Raw genomic sequence first — 22,487 nt, 5'->3', positions numbered from 1 at the left:
GTTTCTCAAAAACCATCGAAAGCAATTTTCACGATTGCCTTCTATTGAAAACTTCGTCTTATCGAATTTCGGCCGCGATATTGCTCAATCATTATATTACACATTTATTATTTGTCAACAATACAAATTACGATGCGATTCCTTCGCAAAGTATAATAAATTTTTGAAGCGGTAATTAACTCCAGTGAATGTATTCGTAGGTATGTGCCTCGTTTAAGATTCAAACAACGAAAATCCTAAATTAATTAAAGTGCATCGGCCGAAAAACTGCAAGTTTCGAGAGTGCTAAAGTCGGAGACGAAGATGTAGACTTATCGCGAGGTTTGTTAAAAGTCTTTTGATCAATTTCCATGAGCAACTACGGGCTTGTTACTTTGAGAAATTGACTTTCTACAAGCGCACATAGTGCGGATAATCGAACAGCTGTTCGAAGTTGACAATCTGGCGGAGATGATCGATCACGATTGAGGAATAATTCTCGGGGTATGCGGCGATCGTGCGGTGTTTGGGAAACGCCAGAAGTGAAGTGTGCATACCTAGAAACGAGTCGCGCCAAAGATATTCCGAAAGATAGGCGGCCTGGTTTTACTTGAGATGGACTCGGTGGCAGTGACGGTGCCGCTTCGTCAGCCGATGAAGAAAATGAAGAAGCGGAAGGAGCTTGATGCTCTGGCACCAGCGCACGCTGTATCTCGTCGGAGTTCGGGGAAACGCAGTTCGCAGGTGATGATTAATCCAGATTAATTCTCGGAGACGTCAGTTCCGAGAAGAATGTATCTAGGAACGATGAAATGTCAACAATCCCCGAATCTGCAAGCAATGACAAATGAACAAATAAAACGAGTCTTTTTTTTCGCAAATATATAAATAACAAAAGATACATTTGATACTAGTATAAATCTCGATTTTAACAATGATCGCGAAACGCAAAATTATCTTTTCGAGTCCATTTGTGTCAATGTTTGCATTGTAGCTCGAAATTGAGATAAAAGAATGAGTCACATAAGTGGATAACAGAAAAGTTAGGAATATTCCGTTTTATCTGATACAACGATCAATATTATTGGATATTATAAGAAAGAAATAAAAAATACAATTTATAACAAATTGCAAATATCAAATGTTGCAAGTTACAGCATTATTTTCTTTCAATTGTTTGTTTTTCTTATCTTTCTCAGGAGTTATTAACAGATAGCAGCGATGATCGTTCGGAATACTCCGGAATACTCCGGAATGTTTCTATCAGAGGCGGTCGTAAATGCAGGGGTAGAAGGGGTCAAGCTTGTCCTGGATTTCTCAAGGCTTGCAACGCCTTTTTGGCATGTGCCTCCGTATTAGCAACTGCTAGTTTAATATGGCTGTTCATCGACGTTCGTCAACAGCTTACCGCTCTGCGAACTGAGTTAGATCAAGGTACTGGTCTAACATTTGCAAAGATATATGACAATATCTTCGTACTAATTTAAGCTATGCGGTAACATTGTGGAAGAAAATATAAGTTTTGTATCTAATCAAACATGCAAATATACAAACAAACACGAGTTCAAACATCACTCGTGTATACACATTCTTACATCTCTCTACCTAATATATGAAAAATATTTTTAATTAGAACCTTTCATATACATACAAAGAATATTTATATTATATTATTATAATGTCTCTCTCTAGTAATAATATATATATCTTTCTCTCTTGTATAATTTCAGTGATAGCGGGTAGCGAAGGTGTACCAGATGCTTTACAGAAATGCCATTCGTTATCGAGGGATCTTCAGAATAACCAGACTATTATTTTCTCTAGACTATCTGATCTCAAGCAACAAATAAATAATTATACGGTACAGGTAAAACCGCACAAGAGTAATGTCGATTAATTTGATATTAATTTGTGATATTGGCCGAGATGACTCATGCCCTTTTTCGGATCAATATTTTTGCAGCTGGCACATATTCAACAGGACTTACATAAAGTACAAGAGTATTTTCAAACCGCGCCCGAGATGGCTACCTTGCCGAAACGCTTAAATGAACTATCAGCAAGCGTTGCAACATTCGGTAGTCAAATAAATGATCTAGGAGCTACGGTAAAAACTTTAAAAGAGACAAATGTGAGGATACAGGATGCACAAACCGCTATGCAACAAAACGTCAGCAGTATTAAGGTAAAAAAACGATATTAGAAATGATAATTTTGGAAATATAAGAAACATTGACGAATTTTAGTTAATTTATTAAACATTTGTGTATTTTATAGCAATCTATGTTAGAATTATCGAACATCACTCAAAAGCCTCAAATTTTGAGCACCGACGAAACGCAAGTTAAGATTGATAAACTAAACTTTACAGTATCGCATTTAATGAATAATTTAACGCATGTTAACAAGACTTTTTCGAGTAAATTGCAATGGGTTGCCGATGATCAAGACGAAGATCGCGTAAGTATGATATAATATAAATTTAATAACGTATATATATACTTATATAAAACATATCGATCATATGTATATGTGTGTTTCATATGTGAAGAGAAAGTTAGTCTCGCTTCAAGAAGCAACAGCAGCCATTAACACGACAGTGATGTCTTTGCAAGGAGAATGCGTTAAAATCTCTGAACAAGCTTCCGTTTTAGCATCAATTCAACAATTAACAGAGAAGGTACGTATTAAACACTCTTAGAGACTCTACTATCGTAATTGTTATTAACATTAATTATGATTAATGCAGGTGAGCGAAATACGCGCGACAGATGTAGAACTAATCGGTAAATTCAAGCAATTGGAACAATCATACAACGGATTAAAAAATTCCACTAGCATAATGTTCGCGACCGTGTCCGAGATACAGAATCAGCAACAAGTCAACAAAATTAAGCTATCGGAACCGTTAAGCAGCGATATAACGACAGAGACGGACCGTGGCGCGACAGGTGCGGTAAAGCCATATGTAAGATTTCGATTGTAAAATTTTCGATTATAGCTTCATGGTAATGACGATTTTTGTCGAATCATTGCTCCTATTTACAGATGTAAACGATATTGTTCAGAAGAAGATTCTAAATGAAACGTGACAGAAGCACGGGTTCAGTGTGTACATGGACATGAATAAATGAACAAAATATTTCTCGAAAAAACGCGCTCGAGAAAAAACTTTCACGTGGAGGGAAGTTACTTTATACACAATCTGACGAAGTTGTGTATATTTGTAAATACTAATAAATTAAGTGCGTTATATAATTTCATGTACATAGAAAGAAAGACTATTTATGATATTATACACGTGTGTCTCTCCAGTAGAATAATAATCCACTGGTGTTTGCAATTTATGTATGATTGATGGAGACTGCGAGCATTGGCCGTAGCCTGAGAGAGGCTATTTACGCCTAGCAATAATTACACAGCGTATAAAAACATTACTGTTAATAGAACATTCTGTATTCGACCTAGATTCTCAGAGAATAACTAGATATATCAATTTTTAAACAGCATTAAATACGACATAACGAAAGATGGTATTTCAGAAATACCATGGAAAGTACAAAATCGACAGCCGTCTAAAACATTCTCGGTTGTATAACGTCTAGCAAAAAAATATTCATATTTAAGTAACGATAAAACTATCAAGAGTTTTTCTACTCTTCTACGTTTTATAGAAAGAGTAGTATGATAAATTTTTTAGTAACTACTGTAAACTTTTTCGATTTTTCTGATACAATAGAATTCTCCAGATTGCAGAGAAAACAATATACAGGTGATTCAGGATGTTAACACATAGATATATAGATGCAACAATATTAAATCAACAAATAACAAACAGTGTAATAAAGTGATAAGGGTGTAATAGTTGTACATTCTAAGCGCATAATTGATTAAACTTGCTTTAACTTGCCTTTCGGGATTGATAAAGCACATTGGCAGAATCGGTTTCCAATTTTTAATTTAGCACACTGTATTTAATTTAATACGCTATATATACAGTCATATGTATCGATTAGAACGTTAATCTTTCAATAGCAAATAATTTTTATATAGTAAGCGATATAGCAGTTGATCAAATTTCTATATAATTTATATAATTATATAACTATTCACATAAATTTATATAATTTTATAATTATATAATATTGTATATTATATAATTATAATTATATAATTATGTAATAATTTATATAATTTATTATAAAATTTAATAATATTTTAATATTATTTTTATATCATTCAGGGGGTAATTCGTGAAAGATAAACAGAAATAAGTTTTTCGAAAAACTTATAGCATGCCGATTTTTTAGAACATGAAAAAATGAAGTATTTTTCACCAAATCCTTATACAATTGTATAAACAGCGTATACATATACTTGAAAATTAACGATTATTCGTATGTAATTATTTCGTATGGAATCTTTGTATAGAAAAATATACGTGTCTTATTTACAATTTTATTAATAGTATATCTTTCGTGATTTTATGAAAAATCGTTAAATAAAGATTCAAATTTGAAAAAAAATAATTACGTGCGAATTCATGACAAATTGGCTACAATGATACTAAAGAGTTAATAAACAAAACGAAGCTAGATATGGTTAAAGTGATGTAATTTCTTTTGTATCCTCAAAATTGCCGTGCAAGTTTAATTCACGAAATTAATTAAATAAATAAAAGAGCGAATCAGATAATAGCTAATAATTTATAGAAATAGCTAAATTTATAGAATTTACATTTATATTATATTTTTGCGCGAGAAAGACAGTTTCTAATTTTCAAAATTCCACAATTACTTTATTATACTATTTCTATAATTGATACTATCTCAATTTGAGAATCAAATAAGCTGCAACAATTTTTTTTTAATTTCTCGAGTGAATATTATCTATTTTATGGAAATATAATTTTTTTTTTTTTTTTTCAAGGAAAAATACATATGTATATTTATATTTGATATAATTGCGAAGACAGATAATTATATGGATATATTTTTTTCGGAGCGCTAAATGCTAGATGTAAACGGATTGTTGTTGATAAATTGCGTGAAATAATAAAGGAAATCGAAATTGTAAAACCGAGACGCGACGCGAGTCTCACAGACACTTAATACTTTATTTCGGCTGAGCTACGCATTTTTATTATTGCTACGAAAGTCAAAGTTACGCATCCACGCGTTCAACAAATATATAATATATATATATATATATATATACACATATTATTTGTGATGCAAATGAAGACTCTGACAATAAATAAAAAAAGACAATTATTCTGTATTTGTGGAAGGGGTGGAAGGGACTATACATACAATATATATTTACATATTCACACTTTGTTTTTCTTTCACGAAGATCATTCAACTTCTGTTTGAAGCGGGAACTAATCTTTCTTTTTTTTGGTATAAATTGAGAATGTACTAGGAACGTACGCGTTTTATTTTCAAACGTAAGATTAGAATTCTTAGATATGGAGCGCGTGATTTGAAACTCCCTACCGTTCTCTCCCCGTTCAAGTCCCATGACGGCATAAACAAAGCAACATGGCTTTCTCGATCACTGACCTTGCGAACCGTAATGACAAGCGCAGGAATTTCGCGATCGATCGATTTCCAGCTGATCTGCGTCGCAATCATTTATCTCGCGCGACGTCTGATCAATTTGCATCTTACGTAGGCGCATTGATCGATTAATCGACGTTCTTTCATCCCGATCGATTATCTTCCCGATTATTTGCCGAGTTCGGATTGTTCAGATCAGTTCAAATCCTTGCGAAATATGTATATAACCTCATTTAGAAGATATTTAACTATCTTAGAAAATTATGCAACCGTGTGCATAGAATGCGAATAAACGGCCAAAAGGCATATCTTTTTGCTTCAAATTAAAATTTATATCTTTATTCGCAATAGATTAATTAACCAACTATAAATTATTGAGTGTTCATGTTGCAAACAGTTACCTGTATCTCTTATCGTTAGGATTATCTCAAACAAAATTAGTGGCCTTCGGCTCGATGAAGTCAACATCCGATTTTGTTAGCTGGAGTTCCGGTGCACACAAGCCCTGAAAGAGCGAAAGCGAAAGGGCCAGGCGCCAGGCCCCAGGCCAGCGAGAAGAGAGAGAGAGAGAAAGAGAACACTGGCGGTGGTGGGGGTGACGATAGTGGGGAGATTGAGTGCGCGTATCATATTACGTCAGGTCAGGGAGGGAGAGAGAGAGAGAGAGAAAAAGTGTGAGAGAGTGACAGAACGAGGTGGAGAAGTACCAGGCGTCTCTTTGACATCTGCGCATTTCTCGCGTTCGCTCAGGGGAAAACTCCAAAACAAGCAACATGGCGGACCCGAGCAACGAGCCTGCATCGTCGAGCGGCGTCTCGGAGCAGGTCGCCGCGACGACGGCGGCCACCGCCCACGCGACGCCGATACGCGAGGACCTCGACAAGCCCGAGGACTTTCCCGAGCCCGACAAGAAGCGGCGTAGGACGGTGCGTGCCGAAAACGAAGCCGCGAAAACCGAACAAAAGTTGGAGCACCGTCTGGGCGGTATCCTATGCTGCGCAGTTTGTCTCGATTTGCCACGAGCGGCTGTTTATCAGGTAAGTCGCCTCAACCTCCCCCCCCCCCTTTCCGGGATCAGCGTGTCCCGCTAACGACATACTCGTCGTCGTCGTCGTCGTCGTCGTCGTCGTCGTCGTCGTCGTCGTTGCCGTTTTCGGAAAAGATTCTCCGCGAGTCCGAATCGACGTGGCCTCCGTATATCGAGGCGCGGTGTTCTTACGCTCATGAGGATAATTGTGACGTATATAGCCCCCTCCCCCTTCCCCTCTCCCCTCTCTCGACGACCTCGTCGATCGACCAGTTTACCAGCAGAAAGTCGGTCGATTTTTCAAACGATAGTATAATACACAATAGTCCCGGCCGTGCCATTCATTGATGTGCACCATGTGCACCGCATGCAAGCTTCATTCTTGATGGATTTACGTTCTGTTTGTCGTGCCGGGGGAGACATTCCTCAAAGAGATAAAAAAAAAAAAATAAACGCGAGATTTTCTCGTTAGAGATCTCACGCGGCAGCGCGTCGACCTCTGGACGTAGAATGTCATAGTGTTATTTTATTATTTATAGCGAACTATCTTCTCCTCCTGTTCTTTATCTTTTTATTCTTTTACTAAACATATTTTTTCCTCTCTCTCTCTCTCTCTCTCTCTCTCTCTCTGTTTCCATCTTTTTATTTTTCTTTTTTGTTTGTTTCCTGCTACGACGAGGTTGCAGAGGCTTAGAATCTAAATATGGAATATTATTAAATTATTTTTATCCAACAATTAAATTTTCTTAATTCTATTATAATAATCCAAATATAGATTATCATGTAAAATATCTTGGTACCTTGAGAGTTGGATTTCTTCATGTTTTCTAACTCTACTCATAATACTGATAATATTAAAATAAATACAAAATAATCCTTACATATGATATAGTACAGTCCCTTATTCTATAAACTGAGCTTTATACACAGGTCGAATAATGAATATGTCTGTTGAGACAAAAGTTCGTCTACTAGACATGTTAAATTCTACAGGTAGGTATTATATTTTTTCTTTTTACATGAAAAGAGATGAAATATGTGTCTCTTTTTTTGATATACACACATAGAGAAAGAATTCTTTTCTGACTTGTGTGTATGTATAAATATATATGAAAAAAATTCCCCTTTTTTCAGAACATATATTTATAAATTGATTTAATATATCAAACCTTAGCATATATATGTGTATGCATAATTTTATATATATATATATTGAGAAGTTTAATACCTATACGGATTTATTTAAAAGAATATACCTTTCTGTGTTGTAACAGAAAAAGCACAGAATTTTCTCTACATGCGCATCTGTTACTCTTTCAGTTGTATCAACATTTCATTATAATAGAATATGTGCCTTTATATAAAATGCAGTGCGCATATATAATTTCAATTATTGAAAATAAGAACAATTAAAATTCCCAAATAGTTACCTCAGATAGAATGTACAGCAGCATTCACAATTTGTTAAATGTGTATACATGTAGTTATGAATTCATTTAGAAAGTTGAATAGCAAACAATACGATACTTGTTTATCGGTGAACTTTTTTTTTTTTTTTTTTTGGTAGATATTCCCCAAATCCATATCAAAGCGCTGTTAATTTCATCTTCAATACTTTTCTTATTGAATATTATTGAACGTGAAAAATTGAGGATAAAAGAGAGAATATATAATTAATTGACTATAATTGACTATAACTAACTATTTGTATTATAGGACGAGAGTTGTATTACCTATCTTGGTATCCCTAATGTTTGATATATATATGTATAAAGTCCTTTATGTGCAAGATGCACACATAGATACTTTCATTTGTGATACGAGAACTTATCCATTGTATTCTTTTAGTTGTAAACTTTTATAAACATCCTGCATACTGCCCCCTTTTTTTCTTTTTATGTAGGATCTTTTTATAATAATGTTTGTTTCTATGATTCGTCGTGAATAGCGCGGGATTTGATACTTCGTATTAGTTTATTTTAGTGCCACTATTAAATCGGTTATAGATAAATAGTGAAGTATTTAAGATTTTAGATTTCTGTGTGTGTAGTTGTGCTTAGTATATAATATAATGATATTTGGAAACTTATGAAACACACTATGTTTATTATAAGAGAATTATCGAGAGACAGGAATATATATTATTCAGAGCACACAATATAAGGGATATATAAAGATCTATGCTGTGTTAAATTAATGCGAGACTGATGTCCATAGTCAGCAGCGAGAGAGTGAGAGTGAGGGAGAGAAAGCGAACACAGAAAGAAAAAGACTTGTACAAACTGTATAGTGCAAAACAAAATAAATACTCTTAAAGGTTATTAGTTAGTTATTTCGCATAATACACCCCTTGTCACTTGTCCTATGTGTCATCATCCTTATATCTTCCTTTTTGTCATTGATATATTGGCACTGTTGAAAAAAAAAAAATTCTTTAGAGGATATTTGTGTTAATTTTTAGACAAACAATATATATATATGTATATATATCTCAATAAGTACATTGTATGATTAATAAGTATCCGTACGATTTTGTGTTTCAGGTTTAAACATCAAAATGATGGTAATATACATGGCATTAATTTTTTTGTTCTATTTGGATTTATTGTGTTCTGGGGTTTCTGTAGTGTATATACATAAGTAAGAATACGAAATAAATTGAATATTATGCATAACATAATGAGAAAGAGAAACTTGACTTATTGTTGCAATATATTAAATTAATAGTATAGGTTTATATGTTTTTTTATGCAAAGAGTCGATGAAACCTATGTAATTTAGAGAGTTTACGCATACATTTTAAATAATACACTTTATAGACATATAATGTTTGCCATATAAAAGCCAGATTTTTAAAAATCTAGCTTTTTACATAAAAGAAATGTAATTAAACAAATAAGGACGTTAATAATACATACTGCAATGATGTTCACAGTGTGCTAATGGACACTTGATGTGTGCTGGTTGCTTCACTCATGTCCTCGCAGATGCCAGGCTGCGGGATGAAATGGCAACATGTCCCAACTGCAGAATCGAAATCAGCAAGACCAGCGCATCTCGAAATCTAGCAGTTGAGAAAGCCGTGTCTGAGTTACCCGCAGAGTGTCAATATTGCGCGAAGGAGTTTCCGCGAAATTCCTTAGAGCACCATGAAGAGGCTACGTGCGAGGAAAGGTAAATTTGTAGAAGAAAATTTACGAAAAAAAATTGTATGGGATTCTTTGTCTTAATACATATTTCTAATCTTATAACTGATCTTTACAGTATAGTTACAGAGGGATAGTATGGACTGCAAATACATACGTAGTATATAATTTAGAGAAGGCAATTATTTGTGTGCGCAAACATTATCTTCCCAAGAATTTTCCTAAAATTAATATATTATAATATGTTATAATATTTTCCTATATTTAATATATACGTATCCGAGATTAAAATCACACATAAAATATATAACTTGTCCAGAACATTCCTAAAATCCCATGTTGCAAAGCTTTCCCATAATCTGCTATGTTTATTCGTTTCCCTTTTTGATTAAATAACATATTTACATACGAATATTCGCATTAATATCTAATTACTTATGCAGGATATCTAGTTGCAAATATAGTAGAATCGGTTGTCCATGGCGAGGGCCGAATCACGAGATCCCGGAACATGAGACTCACTGCGTCCATCCTCATCGTACAGGCGCGGATGTGATGGAGGCTCTACGCGAAATCGATGCCCGCACCTTAGAAGAACGTAGGCTCTATGACAATGTCTTTGATCTTTTATCCTACGAGAAAATCACTTTTAACGGTCTGTATCAGTTGCTAAATATTATTATAACACAATTATACACACACATATATATATATATATATATATATATATATATATATACATACATACATACATACATACATACATACATACATACATACATACATACATACATACATACATACATACATACATACATACATACATACATACATACATATATATACAAATAATTTGTAGTAAATTTTGTTACACTGATTGTGAATACATATGTCATTTCTCTCTCGGTTTTTTATTTCCCTAGCAATAATTGATTCGTAAATAATTTCATTGATCGCAAGCATCTTAGTGTTTTCCTTTTTCTTTTCTTTTTTTTATAGCTACGAATGATGATTGAAGAATCCTTCAATTATCCTAAAATTTTATCGTTTATAGATTTACAGATGAAGCCGTATCGTACCGATGAATTTGTCCATAAATTATTTTATGAAACCTCACGATTCGGTGCTTTCAATAATCAGTGGGTAGTGAAGGCAAAGATCAATAGTAGTCAACGCGATCCTACTCAAAGTTCAGAGCGAGACATGACTTATCAAGTATGAAAAAAATTTCTTAGACGAAATTTTAAATTATTAAACTGCAATACGAAATATGTATATGGATTAAGATATAAATGTGTTAAGAAAATTATTACAATACCATTAAACATTATAAACTTATTTGATATATTGCGGTCTAAGCATGAAAATATGTTTCGTAGCTGATACTAAAGACAAAGACCACTTATCCGTTACCGGTTTATTACTTGATCTTGAAAGGCCCATTTGGCGATATGAAAGTGCATCCGAGAATTCACAGATTCGAGTTCACCGAGCAGGAAAACGAAAGTCCGTATTTTACATTACCATTACCGGACACAGCAGAGTGCAATAGACTTCTTGCTGCTAAGGCCATCAGTTTTAGGTAAATGATTGATTCTAGAACACGCTAGAATTATATCGCAGTTACTTTATTACAATATAATACAATAAATATGATCCTTTTATATGTACAACGTATAATCTCTCGTTTGCAGATTAATAATGTTCCTGGCGTCTAAGTAGCTTATAAGGATAATATCTATTGTCAAGATTTTGTCATAAATGGAACCGATCGACGGTCTTCTGGATGTAATAATAAATAAAAAAGATAGAGATTACAGAGATTTATAACCATTTATAGTAGCGCTAATCTTGATAATGATAATAATTAGCAAAAGAAATTGAAGATGCTTTTATCACTGGAATGTTTCAAAGTAATATGTTGAGATAAAGATAAATTATATATAAAATTAATATAATGTATAGTATATATACAACTATATACACAATATATAAAAAGCACAGATATCATTTGAGAAATTAATCTGGTTAAATTGTTTTTTTTACGTCTCTTTCACATTAAATTTTTATATTTAAAGAAGAAAGAACTAAAGACTAGAGAGTAGCTATATGTAGATTACTGTTAGACAATAAGCGGACTTAATTTTATGTACCAATTGTGCAATGTACTTGTATTTCAAGACGAAGCTAAATGAACAGTATCACACTTAGATAATACTAATTTAATACACATACCTGTCTACGAGAAGCCTCTCATGTTTCTTTTATTTAAATAAATAAGACGCTATTGATGTAAAATTTCGAATAAAGGTTTGGAATTGTAATAAGCCTAAAAACTGCTTTATTACAATAGTAGATCCAATTCACATTGAGATATAGCGTTAAGTCGTTTTTATACACATCGAAGAAAACAGAGCCGAAAAGCATATAACTTCTACTGTAACTTCTATTCTCTTTTTTTGTAACTTTTACGGATATTTTCATATCTTAAGTAACACGTGATACGTTTGAATGTTTCCAGGTTGCAACTCTTTATATGAAGGACTATGAAGAACTGAATATTGATCAATTACAATTCTGTCAAGTTGATGAACGTATTGTTGCTCGCTTTCGGACCGTTCGTATTATTTGATGGAAAGATTAATGGATTCAGATTATTTTCGGGTTGACTACTGCTTAGTCTACGATATTTCGGTACAGCCAACCTGGAATCGGGCTCGGAGCAACCTGTCAACCAGTAGGAGGTCACCTTACCCTTTCCCTTCAACTCCACCTCTCCTCTGAGCTCGAGGTCAAACGTCTTGAACTTGTCCAAGATATTTTTCGTCGCTTCGGAGACGTGTATCCTCAAAGCTGTGAGATACAAATTACAGTTTTAAGTTTATTTAAAAAATTATATAGAATTCTTTTCGTTTAGATTTTTCTCAATTTACAAAACTAAAATTTTGCAAATATTTCTATTATTATTATTATTATTAATATGGTTCTTATAATTTTATCTTACGAAGCCCAGAAGATTCCATTCGAGATGCCGTATTTACGGTGTCACCAAAGAGGCAATAGTGCGGCATCCTTTGACCAACCACCCCGGCGCAAACTGGACCGCTGTGAACACCGATCCGCACACTTAATTGAGTGTTTTGTTTGTGCATTATAGTAAATGATTTGACGGCATCTAATATAGCCAGAGCCATCAGTCCAATTTCCCTCGCGTGTTCGTCGCCGTTCCTCTCCGGAAGACCGGACGCGACCATATACGCATCTCCTATAGTTTCTACCTGCGAATCGTACCATCTTCATTTCTAAGTTCTCTTAAATTTGCGTTCTTAAGAACTCATTATTTTTAAAGGTCTAAGATATGAATACTTGAAAGTAATTTTCTTTCGAAAAAAATACTCTTAGTTTTTAAAAGGAAGAAATTAAATGACTTTATCCACCTTGTAAACATCGTAGAATCCAATAATATTGTCGAAAGTACTGTACAAGTCATTTAGGAAATCCACGACCTCCATGGGCATGCTCTGCGCGCACAGCGCTGTGAAACCGACGATATCGCTGAAGTAGATGGTGACGCACTCGAATTGCTCCGGTTGGACTATCTCCCCGGCCATCAGCTGATCAGCGACTTGTCTTTAAAATTTTGCTCCATTACAATCGAGCAAAAGCCATCGCAAGTTCTTTGGAAGAAGATGACAAGAGTGTTCCGCTACCTTGGAAGCACCTGGTACAACAGCTCCTCGCTACGACGCTTCTCCAAGCTTAACTGCTCGGTTTTCTCCTCGACGAGAGCTTCCAGATTGTTGGCATATTGTTCCATCCGTCGCAGCAGATCATCCATTAAATTCTCGCAATATCCCCTAAAACGTGAACACGTGGTCTCTGTGACTTTTACAGTATTTTCAATTTTACAGTTTTATGAGAGTTGAGTTTTGCAAATCAAAATGTACTTCATGATTCCTCTTATCGTGCCGCGAATCGTGTGAAAACTAGGTCGTTCGTCGGGGACTTCGTGCCAGCATCTCTCCATCAGCGACAGTATGTCCGGCGGACAATCCTTCGGAGCAACTTCTGGCCTCAACGAAGGATTCTCTGACGCAGATACTCTGCTCACGATCTTTAAAATGAATAATAAGAGATAACGAGAAGATAAAATTAAGATTAGAAGAACGATAACGGACCATACCTCTTCTGCCGTCATAAACGTCCTGGCTACCTCGTAAGGACCGCCACGAACCACTATTTCCTCCAAGATAATCGCGAAGCTGTAAACGTCGCCCTTCTGCGTCGCGGCGCTCCCAGGGGTTACCGTCAACGGCAGCAATTCTGGAGCGATCCAAAGTAATTCTGCAAATGGAAATAAAACAATGACACGTTTCTCTTTGCTATAAAAAACTGTATTTACGCCATATTATTTTTATTTCAGGCATGACTCACTAGTGTAATAAGTCTCGTCCATAATCAAATCGGAGGGCGTGGTGAGAGTTTTAAGTCCGAAATCTGAGATTTTCAGTACGAAACGACCGTCTATCAGACAATTGCACGACCGTAATTTCCCGTGAGCGGAAACTTCGCTAGCATGAAGATAGGACATTCCCTGTAAGAAGACAGGTTTTTTTAAATTCTTTTCATAAGCTTTTGTACATAGTGTCTTAATCAATTAATTTCGCGTAATTATATGAATTCATAAAAATAATAAATCCTTAAGCGTAGTATTAAAATATATTGAGAAATTTAATGAGAAACACACGACCTCTGCACCTGCCTCTACCTTGACGATATCGTGGATTAAGGACATTCGAAAATTCCAATCCAATTTAATCGCCTCGTTTTCCAAAACATCCTTCAACGATCCTCGAGGACAATATTCCGTGAGAATCAAAACAGTCGGTGATGGCGAGCAGAGGCAAGCTCCGATAAATCTGACAGACAATTTTAATTAAGGTGTATAATAAATTGGCAGATTTAAAGTTATATTAACGATGCTCTTTTCATGAAAGAATCTCGCAGATAATTATTTGTGTTTTATTTAAAAAATGAAATATAAAGAAAGAGAATTTCTATATTGTTAAAAGATATAAATACCTCACAGTATTTTCCGACGTGACATCCCTGACCTGTTTAATTTCCCAGAGTAATTTCTTCGTAACATCGACCACCTTCTTCTTCGTGATCTTCTTGATGGCCACCCTTTCACCCTTGTATATCCCAATAGTGGTGAAGACTCTAGCGGGCGGCAAAGATTCGCAACTGATCAGTGATCCGCGACGTATCTTTTGTTCCAATCCAAAATTCTACAAATTCAATTGTAAGTTTATCGCTAGGCACGTTTTATAATTACTTTATTATAATTTATTTACTTACATTCGTATCTGACATTGCTTGGTGTAGATTTATCTTCGACGAAAATTGTTTTCCAACCTCGAGAAGTAATTCCTCAGGTCTTACACGCCAAGACATGTTATTTAAGTCGGCAGACAACCGCAAATGTCTAAGGAAAAAATCTTGTCTTTTACTTCAATTAATATTTTTATAATTTTTTTCTATATATATATATATATATATATATATATATATATATTTAAACAAATATTTAATATTAACAATCTCTATTTATATCGTTATTTCTCGAGAGGAGGGTTCGAGCTTTCAATAGTGATGCACATTATTTTATTTTTATTAATTTTATTTTGCAGATACATTTGTGCTAAATGTGTATCGAATTTAGAATATGGAAAACTATTATTGCGTCTACCTGTATAAAAAGCATGCGGCTGTGATTGCAACGAGTAGAAACACGGCGAGCGCTATGCTCGTATAAGCTACAAAAGTGTAAGCTTCTGTCCTCGATGTACAAGCCGGATCGTTTCCTAAAAAGCCGCACTTTGGAATATCTGGCGGGGGTCCTTCTCTTCCTCCCGGCCAATGGATTTTCTTACCAGACATAGAATTATATTCTCGATTTAATCCCGAATAATGAGCGACCACTTCGAATCTGTAAGATACACGTCAATTTTTTCTCAACTTTCTCTGATAATTTATATAATATTTTATTAAAACGTTATTACATTATCTGTACAATACTACTTTAGATTAGCCTTTAATTGATCTGTCACGATTTTATATTGAAGAGCTTTTTTACAAAAAGTTTCTTAATATATAAATCTGCAATATCTTTATGTAATTTTAAACAAAAAATATTAAAGTATTAAATGCTTCAATTATAAATTTGCATTTTGCGACATATATCTTTTGTGCGGCGATAAAACCGCGCCAAGTGGATTGTCTGAATTTTCAATGACCTTCCGGTAATGGGATCTAAATCAAGTATGCTGTAATCCGCATCACGATCCCCATTGTCGTCTATCCTGACATGGCCTGTAATACCAATGAAGTCTCGATCCCACATTCTCCTTGTTATAGATATGCCATCCCTGATATCGCCACCCTCGGCCAAGGTCTCGTTTAGCGCGATTCCTAACAAGTAAACACCGTCGTAAAAAGCCCCGACGAAGAAATTTACCTGCGGGGAAAACGGTAAATTTATTTCGCTTTACATATATTTTAGATTTTTACCTAAAAAAAAATCTCAACTTTTAGATTTATCATGGCTCGTTAATGCACACGACCGGGTTCAACTATAAAGTATTATTACAATTGGCTCACTTCTTCGCCCTCCGAAAATGTGTAATTGTAATCCGACTGCGCGCGTTGCCTGACACTATCGGCAAAGCCCTGAAATCGCGAAGTAGTCGGCTGAAGAAGAGACACCCTCAATAAAGCTTCATAAGCCTTCCTGGCAGCGGCATCGTCCTCGTCTCCGACCTCCCAATCATGATCGCCCCAGTAAGAGCCCTTAAAATTGTTTTGTCGCTTTAATGTCAATGAAAAAAGTGTTATTCCATGATTTGTTGTCACATATACATTGAATTGATAATCATTTCTTTCTATAACACCTTACATGAAATATCTCGACATCGAGGAAAGCCCACTCTCCTCGTGTCATTTCCAACTCGTGGGCGGCCAGCATAAATTTTCTGACCAGCGTTCCGCGGACGCTGAGTATCACAACTGTTTAGAAAATTGTCGTTAATATTAAACATCTCTTGTGATAACTTTTATTTCATAGAGAAACATAAAATGTCTTAAAACTTACTTTGATTTTATAACAACGAGATTTATATTCATTTATGTAAATGAATATAAATCCCGTCGTTAAAATTAAAATAATATATATATATATATATATATATATATATATATATATATATTTATAATTATATTTATAATCATATTTTGAAATGTTAAAGAAAAGTATAAATTCTAGCTTCCAAGACATCTTGTAAATGCAAGATAAGCGGGATTACACTTACTTCTGGCGTACATGCTTGCATCGCGAAGGTAAAGATGATATGATTCATCCTCGGAATTTCCGTCCAAATCCCTCACAAACTTTAAGAGCCCTTCCTTACGTAGACCATACTCTAGATTTTTTCCTACTGTCAACGAGAACAAGTCCGATCTGTCCAATATCAGCGCGACATGAGACCATCCGAATTCTTTGAACACGCTAGAGAAGACGAGCCGCAATCGACATTGGCAGTATGACATTCTTGTTAAAGTGGGATACTTGCTTTTGTCTTTGAAAATCCCCTTCAAGAAAAAGGTGAGAAATACATTATAGGACATGAAAAATGTTTGTTCGTGAAAAAGACTACAAAAGAAAAGTATAATATCTAGATTGTAAGATTGTTCTTTGTCAAAATAAAATATGCCAAAGACTCATAATTTATGATAATATGTTACATATGTATAATTGGCGGATTATAATAGTATTTATCACGAAAGAAAAATATAATACACGCAGAGAACACGTTGCTGCTATAATTCCGAGCTTAACGAGTTTTCGCGGAAAGGGGTAACATTATATACGAGTGCGTTTATATCCTTCAAGCGAAAGAGTAATAATTTCTTAGATTATATCCTTTGTTGTCGTAATTAGCGCATAGCTAGTGAAAATATTAAGAAGACGCCATGTTAAAAAGGGAAAGACAGAGAGAGAGATTGTCAGATAATATACATCGACTATCATAAATGCTCAACATGCTGGCGATCTTACAATACTTAAAGAAACAAAAAGATTTTATATATAAGGCGATTCTCTCATAGCTCCTTACCGACGTTTCATTCTTCCATCTATGAATCCTTCCAAGGATACCAGATGTGACTGACAGTTCACCTTCCGAGGGAGGCTTGGGGTTCGCAAGAAAGCGATAATTACGTTTCACATAATTTAATATTAACATCGACAATATGGCGATTTATTTCAATTTCAAAGCATATGGGACGAAATTAAAACGGAATATTTTAAGATAAAAAGATGCCAAGTGAAATTAATTCAAAACTCGACGCTATAATAAAAATATGATTGTACCGCGCGTAATAATATCCTTCTTTAATAATAATTTTCAAACGATTGCATTGCAATTCTCTTTCTCCGAGAGAAAGAGAAAGAGAGATTAATATTACATTAATATGCTGGGGATATATATATATATATATATATATATATATATATATATATATATATCTTTTAATTATCATGAGAGAATAATAAAAGAAAAGAGAATAATAAATAAAAGTTTACGGAAAGTTAATCGTGCGAATCGAGCGCGACGAAATGTACATAAAGGCAATAATCAGATGCAATATTTATAATTGCGAGAGTCAATTCGACTTACTTGATCACCCATGCCCGTAATAATTGGACTATTCCAATATGCCGCGAGTCGTGCTACTGGTTCCAGGGCAAACGCGCAAGCCGGCCCGATGAACGCTATCACATTTTCCCGGAAGTGCATGTCCGCTGCCAAACCGGGTGCCGTCGCTCCGCTGCACGACGGATAACTGCAGAGAATTTCATTTTGTTTAATCGTACTTATTTTTCGAGTTTACATAATATGTAACTTGCAAAAATTGGATCGCAAAATCAAGACTTATCGCCAAAAATGCAATGTATTAATACATGTATAATACCAGGGGATGTCTATTCCTTGCAAAAACATGGAAAATTTAAAAATCTCAAAGAACTCTATTTAGATATTCAATGTTATAACTAAAATATTAAATGATTAAATATTGACATTATTGTATCACGTATCATAAATAATTTCAATTATGAAAGAAGCGTATATATTGTGTACATACGATTAATATCAATCTAATCTAGAGACAAACCCGAGCCGCATGATGGATTGTATGTATATCAAAGTGCAAACATATAACGCGATCAGATTACCGAGGATGGACAGCGAGAAAATGCGAAATGTATGTTCTCCTCCCGTGTGCAGTTGCATGTGACGCACGTATGTCAGATCGCGTCCTTGAGGAACTGCGAAACTGCAAAATTTGCATGCGTTTCGTGGCAAATATCCCGCATTTTACGCGCAATTAGCGACGAATAGCAACGATGATCATACGGTGCATTCGGTGAGATGCGTAGAGATGCGTTGCGCGGGCAATAGCTCGAAATGATGGCGAATTAATTGTACCGAGATGAATGGACCAATGATTGGATTCCTGTTGATCTGTTCTAATAAGAATGTCAAAAACATTATACGCGGTGCGTAGAGATGCGTTATGGGGAAAAGAAAAATATCGCTTTCTGCTCGTGTGTGTTTTTTTCACAAATTCTTTATTATTATTATTATTTTATTGTTATAATTATTAATATTATTATTATTTTTCACGAATTATTTACTGACAGTATTGCACTTATATGTACTGACAGGATCGTTTGAACCGCGATTTTCGATAAAAACGATAATTCGTATAATATGCGACATTTGCATTAATCGTGTTGTCCAGAGATACAAAATGTTAAAATTATCGATAAATTGTTAGAACTAGAATTTTTTTTATCGAGGGTTAATTTTTTTTTAATTGGAAAAATTTTCATTTCACCATCGCGCAAAATTAAATGATATCGTATGCATATCGTTTGTATTTCGCTGCCATCGAAATAGCATAGCAGTCCCCAACGCAACAGATGATATTATGTAACGCATACACGTAGGCGTGGCAGTACATATAGAACTCCCCTATGTATGCATATGAATGTTTCAGATATTGTATATGTACACATACGATGTATTATACACACACGACATGTATGTACACATAGTAAAAAGTGGATGAGATTAATAGCGCAGAGATGTCATACATAAATAATTTTTCTTATCTATTATTCGTCGTTTTCCCTCCTCCGCCAAATATTGTACAATTTACAATTAAACGACGAGATCATCTTTCCATGCAAACGCCTGTTCAATTGTATCAATGTAATGACGCAAAAGAGATGCATATAAGCAGCAAAATGAAATGTTTCAAACAAGAAATTTATGGACATTCGAGGAAATATCACGATGCAAAAATCTACATTTAACAATATTTATCGTGTTATATGTTTTAGTTATTCGTGTTTACGTTATATTCGATTAAACGTCATTTTTCAATATTTCTATAACAAATATGATTGGGTTCCCCCCCCCCCCCCCCGGGATCTTCAATCATATTTTTCTCCTTCTCAGATGTAAACAACCAAAAATAAAAAATCGTATACTTGAACTAAATGAAAACGACGGAAGCACGCATTACGAATCGACGATCCATTATAAAGGGACGGATCTTTCGTGAGGAGAAAATTACGAGGGAGCGAGCTTTTTTGTTCCAATTTTTAATTCCAATAGATATTTTCATCATTTTATCGTAACGATCAAACTCCGCTATTATGTTAAATTGATTTTAGTGGCCAGATTTAATAATAGTTTCCGCTATTGTGGCTTCGCGATTGATTGATTGATATAGCGTATAAAATGATGAACGAGCCTTTTTTTTCCACTTCACAACAGTAATATGAATTACTTATATTATTATACCTTCCCTGTACTTTGCGTAGCTGCACGTTGTGAACGCTCAGGAAATCATTCACTTCTGCCAAAGCCAGATCGACTGCTGGACCACATCGCTCGAGATCAAACGGGCTATCGAGATGAGACGCCATAAGGACGCCCACATTATACACCCGCAGAGAATTTCCGTAATTCACTGTGTGCAGTCAAGAAGGATCAAAGACGTGAATCCTTCATATGTGCACGTTGACAAATATTTAAATGGTTAATGAAAAGATAACATTGACTCTAAACGGCTTGAATTTCATAACAAACACAAAGCGGATATATAATAAACATAAATATACTCATCTTCATATATATAAGAGATATTTTACTTTCAAATTTCTTTAGTTTATCTTAAAAGCTGTTAGAGCGTTAGAGCGTCTGTGAGAAATCTCTTAAATATACTTTTAAGAATAATAATGTGAAAAATAAGATATTGTAATATCTCGAAAGAATTTTATAAGTAGACATATAGTTGAATAAACTGTCGAATGATATAAATTGAAGAAAAGTATTGTGTAATTTAAGCTCGCTTTTTTTTTTTTTTTTTTTTACGAATTTAAACGATATCAGCGCGTTAATTTTGCGCGATTACGTTTAAACGAGCGAAAGATATGTCAGTGACGTGTCGCTATTATTCGTTGAAAAAATCACATTCGTTTTATTCATACGCGATTACACAGGACGTCAAAAGGGAGAGAGAGGACATTGAATACTGAATTAGATGCCATGCATATCCAATGAGCTTATTCAGCATCGAGATGGAAAAAAATTTTAAAAAGAAAAAAAAGAAAATACATAAATCAATCAATCAATCAATATAAAGATCAAACAAAATATGCTTGATAATCGCATTCATTGAGTGACAAAATATAAAGTATTGATATGTAAATTATATCAAAATTGTTTTTGCTATATATATTAAATATAGTGCGCTTTTTAATAATCTTTTAGTATGAAAAAGATTTTTCTAAAGTATAGAATAAGATATACTTTGATTGAAATAATAGAAAATGACAAATAATTGATTTATAGATCTAGAAACGTGCATCTCAGGCACATTAAAAAAATAATTTTCTTCAAAAAAATTATCCATTTCTTTTATATGCGCGCCAATTATATCATAATATATTAAATATGTTGTTTTAACAAACAAACAAACAAACAAAAAAAAAATCTTGATAAAATACAAAATATATTTAAATAAAACATACACTTGGGATTCTTGATGTTAAATAAAATTAAGATTGCGGATTTTTCTGGGACACTCGTGCAGCGACAAAATACGCATCCTGTCACGATATCTCGACGAAATATGTATCTCGCGAATGAACAAACATCTTACCACGCGACACACTCGCGAGCCACGGCAATTGCGAAGCAACGACGATTGACAGTACGAGAATCGACAATCTCGTTTTCGCGAACATAACGGGCAGGAGGGCCGGACCCTGTCGAACTTGGAGGGAAAAATCTACAGGTGGTATGTGCGAGAGCCGTGTTAAAAAAAAGGGAAAAGAAACGAGACGCACACACACACGCACGTCGGACCGCCCGCTGAGCACATCTAAAGTTTCGCGGGGAAGGATTCAGCCTTATATAGGGGTTGACACACAGAGTCCCACGGAGTTGTGACAACGCGCAATCCAACGCGCTCCCCGGAAATACATGATATCTGCGAACAAAAAAAAAAAAAAAAAAAAATACAGAAAAATATTATACATATTATACATATCGTTCATCGTGGCACACGCGAGTTGCGAGGTCTAAATAAATTTACGCGAGTCTTAAAAAACTTTTTTCGTTGGATGTCTCTCATTTC

The 22,487-nt window shown here is 34.6% G+C and overlaps 3 protein-coding genes and 1 long non-coding RNA gene across 19 annotated transcripts in view; 2 read left to right on the top strand and 2 right to left on the bottom strand.

Moving 5' to 3' along the window:
* LOC138934457 (EF-hand calcium-binding domain-containing protein 14) overlaps positions 1-5,302 on the top strand; it is a 9,146-nt gene extending 3,844 nt beyond the window's left edge. For 3 of the 5 annotated variants that reach the window (XM_070298210.1, XM_070298211.1, XM_070298213.1), the window contains exons 2-9: positions 201-723; positions 1,179-1,413; positions 1,710-1,846; positions 1,943-2,164; positions 2,257-2,439; positions 2,531-2,659; positions 2,729-2,930; positions 3,028-5,302. In XM_070298210.1, the coding sequence (XP_070154311.1) occupies positions 595-723; positions 1,179-1,413; positions 1,710-1,846; positions 1,943-2,164; positions 2,257-2,439; positions 2,531-2,659; positions 2,729-2,930; positions 3,028-3,071 (1,281 nt within the window). In that variant the 5' untranslated portion in view covers positions 201-594 and the 3' untranslated portion in view covers positions 3,072-5,302. Of the gene's footprint in view, positions 1-200; positions 724-1,178; positions 1,414-1,709; positions 1,847-1,942; positions 2,165-2,256; positions 2,440-2,530; positions 2,660-2,728; positions 2,948-3,027 lie in introns of all 5 variants that reach the window. The other 2 variants (XM_070298214.1, XM_070298215.1) reach the window with 2 other exon arrangements.
* LOC138934461 (uncharacterized) overlaps positions 1-6,595 on the bottom strand; it is a 19,023-nt gene extending 12,428 nt beyond the window's left edge. For 2 of the 5 annotated variants that reach the window (XR_011447136.1, XR_011447137.1), the window contains exons 1-2: positions 5,942-6,591; positions 537-810 (exon numbers count right to left, since the gene is read on the bottom strand). This is a non-coding gene — a long non-coding RNA (uncharacterized lncRNA). Of the gene's footprint in view, positions 1-536; positions 811-5,543; positions 5,748-5,941 lie in introns of all 5 variants that reach the window. The other 3 variants (XR_011447139.1, XR_011447138.1, XR_011447135.1) reach the window with 3 other exon arrangements.
* On the top strand, positions 6,222-16,566 carry LOC138934458 (zinc finger TRAF-type-containing protein 1 homolog). Of its 4 annotated transcripts, XR_011447133.1 has the most exons (12): positions 6,222-6,577; positions 9,503-9,741; positions 10,157-10,368; positions 10,768-10,928; positions 11,093-11,295; positions 11,408-11,501; positions 12,235-14,051; positions 14,137-14,654; positions 14,844-15,018; positions 15,407-15,707; positions 16,134-16,247; positions 16,311-16,566. XR_011447133.1 is itself a non-coding variant. In XM_070298216.1 (6 exons), exons 1-6 carry the CDS (start codon positions 6,314-6,316, stop codon positions 11,433-11,435), a joined length of 1,107 nt encoding a protein of 368 aa, XP_070154317.1. In that variant the 5' UTR covers positions 6,222-6,313; the 3' UTR covers positions 11,436-12,021. The 4 variants fall into 4 exon arrangements, 1 of the variants encoding a protein (XP_070154317.1); XR_011447132.1 differs by lacking the exons at positions 16,134-16,247; positions 16,311-16,566 and having other exon boundaries at positions 15,407-15,794; XR_011447134.1 differs by lacking the exons at positions 16,134-16,247; positions 16,311-16,566 and having other exon boundaries at positions 14,137-14,309; positions 15,407-15,792.
* Positions 11,954-22,487, bottom strand: LOC138934454 (atrial natriuretic peptide receptor 1). Of its 5 annotated transcripts, XM_070298206.1 has the most exons (19): positions 22,011-22,487; positions 20,648-20,816; positions 18,452-18,617; positions 17,888-17,962; positions 17,084-17,363; positions 16,672-16,781; positions 16,377-16,565; positions 16,013-16,233; positions 15,466-15,705; positions 15,075-15,201; positions 14,796-15,004; positions 14,482-14,632; positions 14,148-14,307; positions 13,897-14,057; positions 13,661-13,827; positions 13,424-13,570; positions 13,151-13,343; positions 12,718-12,991; positions 11,954-12,566 (listed from the first exon to the last, which is right to left on the bottom strand). In XM_070298206.1, exons 1-19 carry the CDS (start codon positions 22,093-22,095, stop codon positions 12,283-12,285), a joined length of 3,408 nt encoding a protein of 1,135 aa, XP_070154307.1. In that variant the 5' UTR covers positions 22,096-22,487; the 3' UTR covers positions 11,954-12,282. The 5 variants fall into 5 exon arrangements, with proteins under 5 accessions (XP_070154307.1, XP_070154304.1, XP_070154302.1 ...); XM_070298203.1 differs by lacking the exon at positions 22,011-22,487 and having other exon boundaries at positions 14,464-14,632; positions 20,648-20,914; XM_070298201.1 differs by lacking the exon at positions 22,011-22,487 and having other exon boundaries at positions 13,661-14,057; positions 14,464-14,632; positions 20,648-20,916.

The sequence above is a fragment of the Polyergus mexicanus genome, unplaced genomic scaffold (genome assembly GCF_030449975.1).
Source record: "Polyergus mexicanus isolate NDT 795.1 unplaced genomic scaffold, iyPolMexi1.0 SCAF_7, whole genome shotgun sequence".
NCBI lineage: Eukaryota > Metazoa > Arthropoda > Insecta > Hymenoptera > Formicidae > Polyergus > Polyergus mexicanus.
The sequence above is the reverse complement of the archived record's forward strand: the minus strand, read 5'-3'. Positions and strand labels throughout refer to the sequence as shown.

Bases quoted from the DNA above. Each gene is read 5' to 3' on its own strand.
- LOC138934454 (XM_070298206.1), bottom strand. From the start codon at position 22,095: ATGTTCGCGAAAACGAGATTGTCGATTCTCGTACTGTCAATCGTCGTT. The intron at 18,618-20,647 runs GTATAATAATAT...AATTCTCTGCAG, and splicing joins CTACGCAAAGTACAGGGAAG to TTATCCGTCGTGCAGCGGAG. The intron at 16,782-17,083 runs GTAAGTGTAATC...TTTTCTAAACAG, and splicing joins TGCAAGCATGTACGCCAGAA to TTGTGATACTCAGCGTCCGC.
- LOC138934458 (XM_070298216.1), top strand. From the start codon at position 6,314: ATGGCGGACCCGAGCAACGAGCCTGCATCGTCGAGCGGCGTCTCGGAG. The intron at 10,369-10,767 runs GTCTGTATCAGT...TATCGTTTATAG, and splicing joins CGAGAAAATCACTTTTAACG to ATTTACAGATGAAGCCGTAT. The intron at 10,929-11,092 runs GTATGAAAAAAA...TATGTTTCGTAG, and splicing joins AGCGAGACATGACTTATCAA to CTGATACTAAAGACAAAGAC.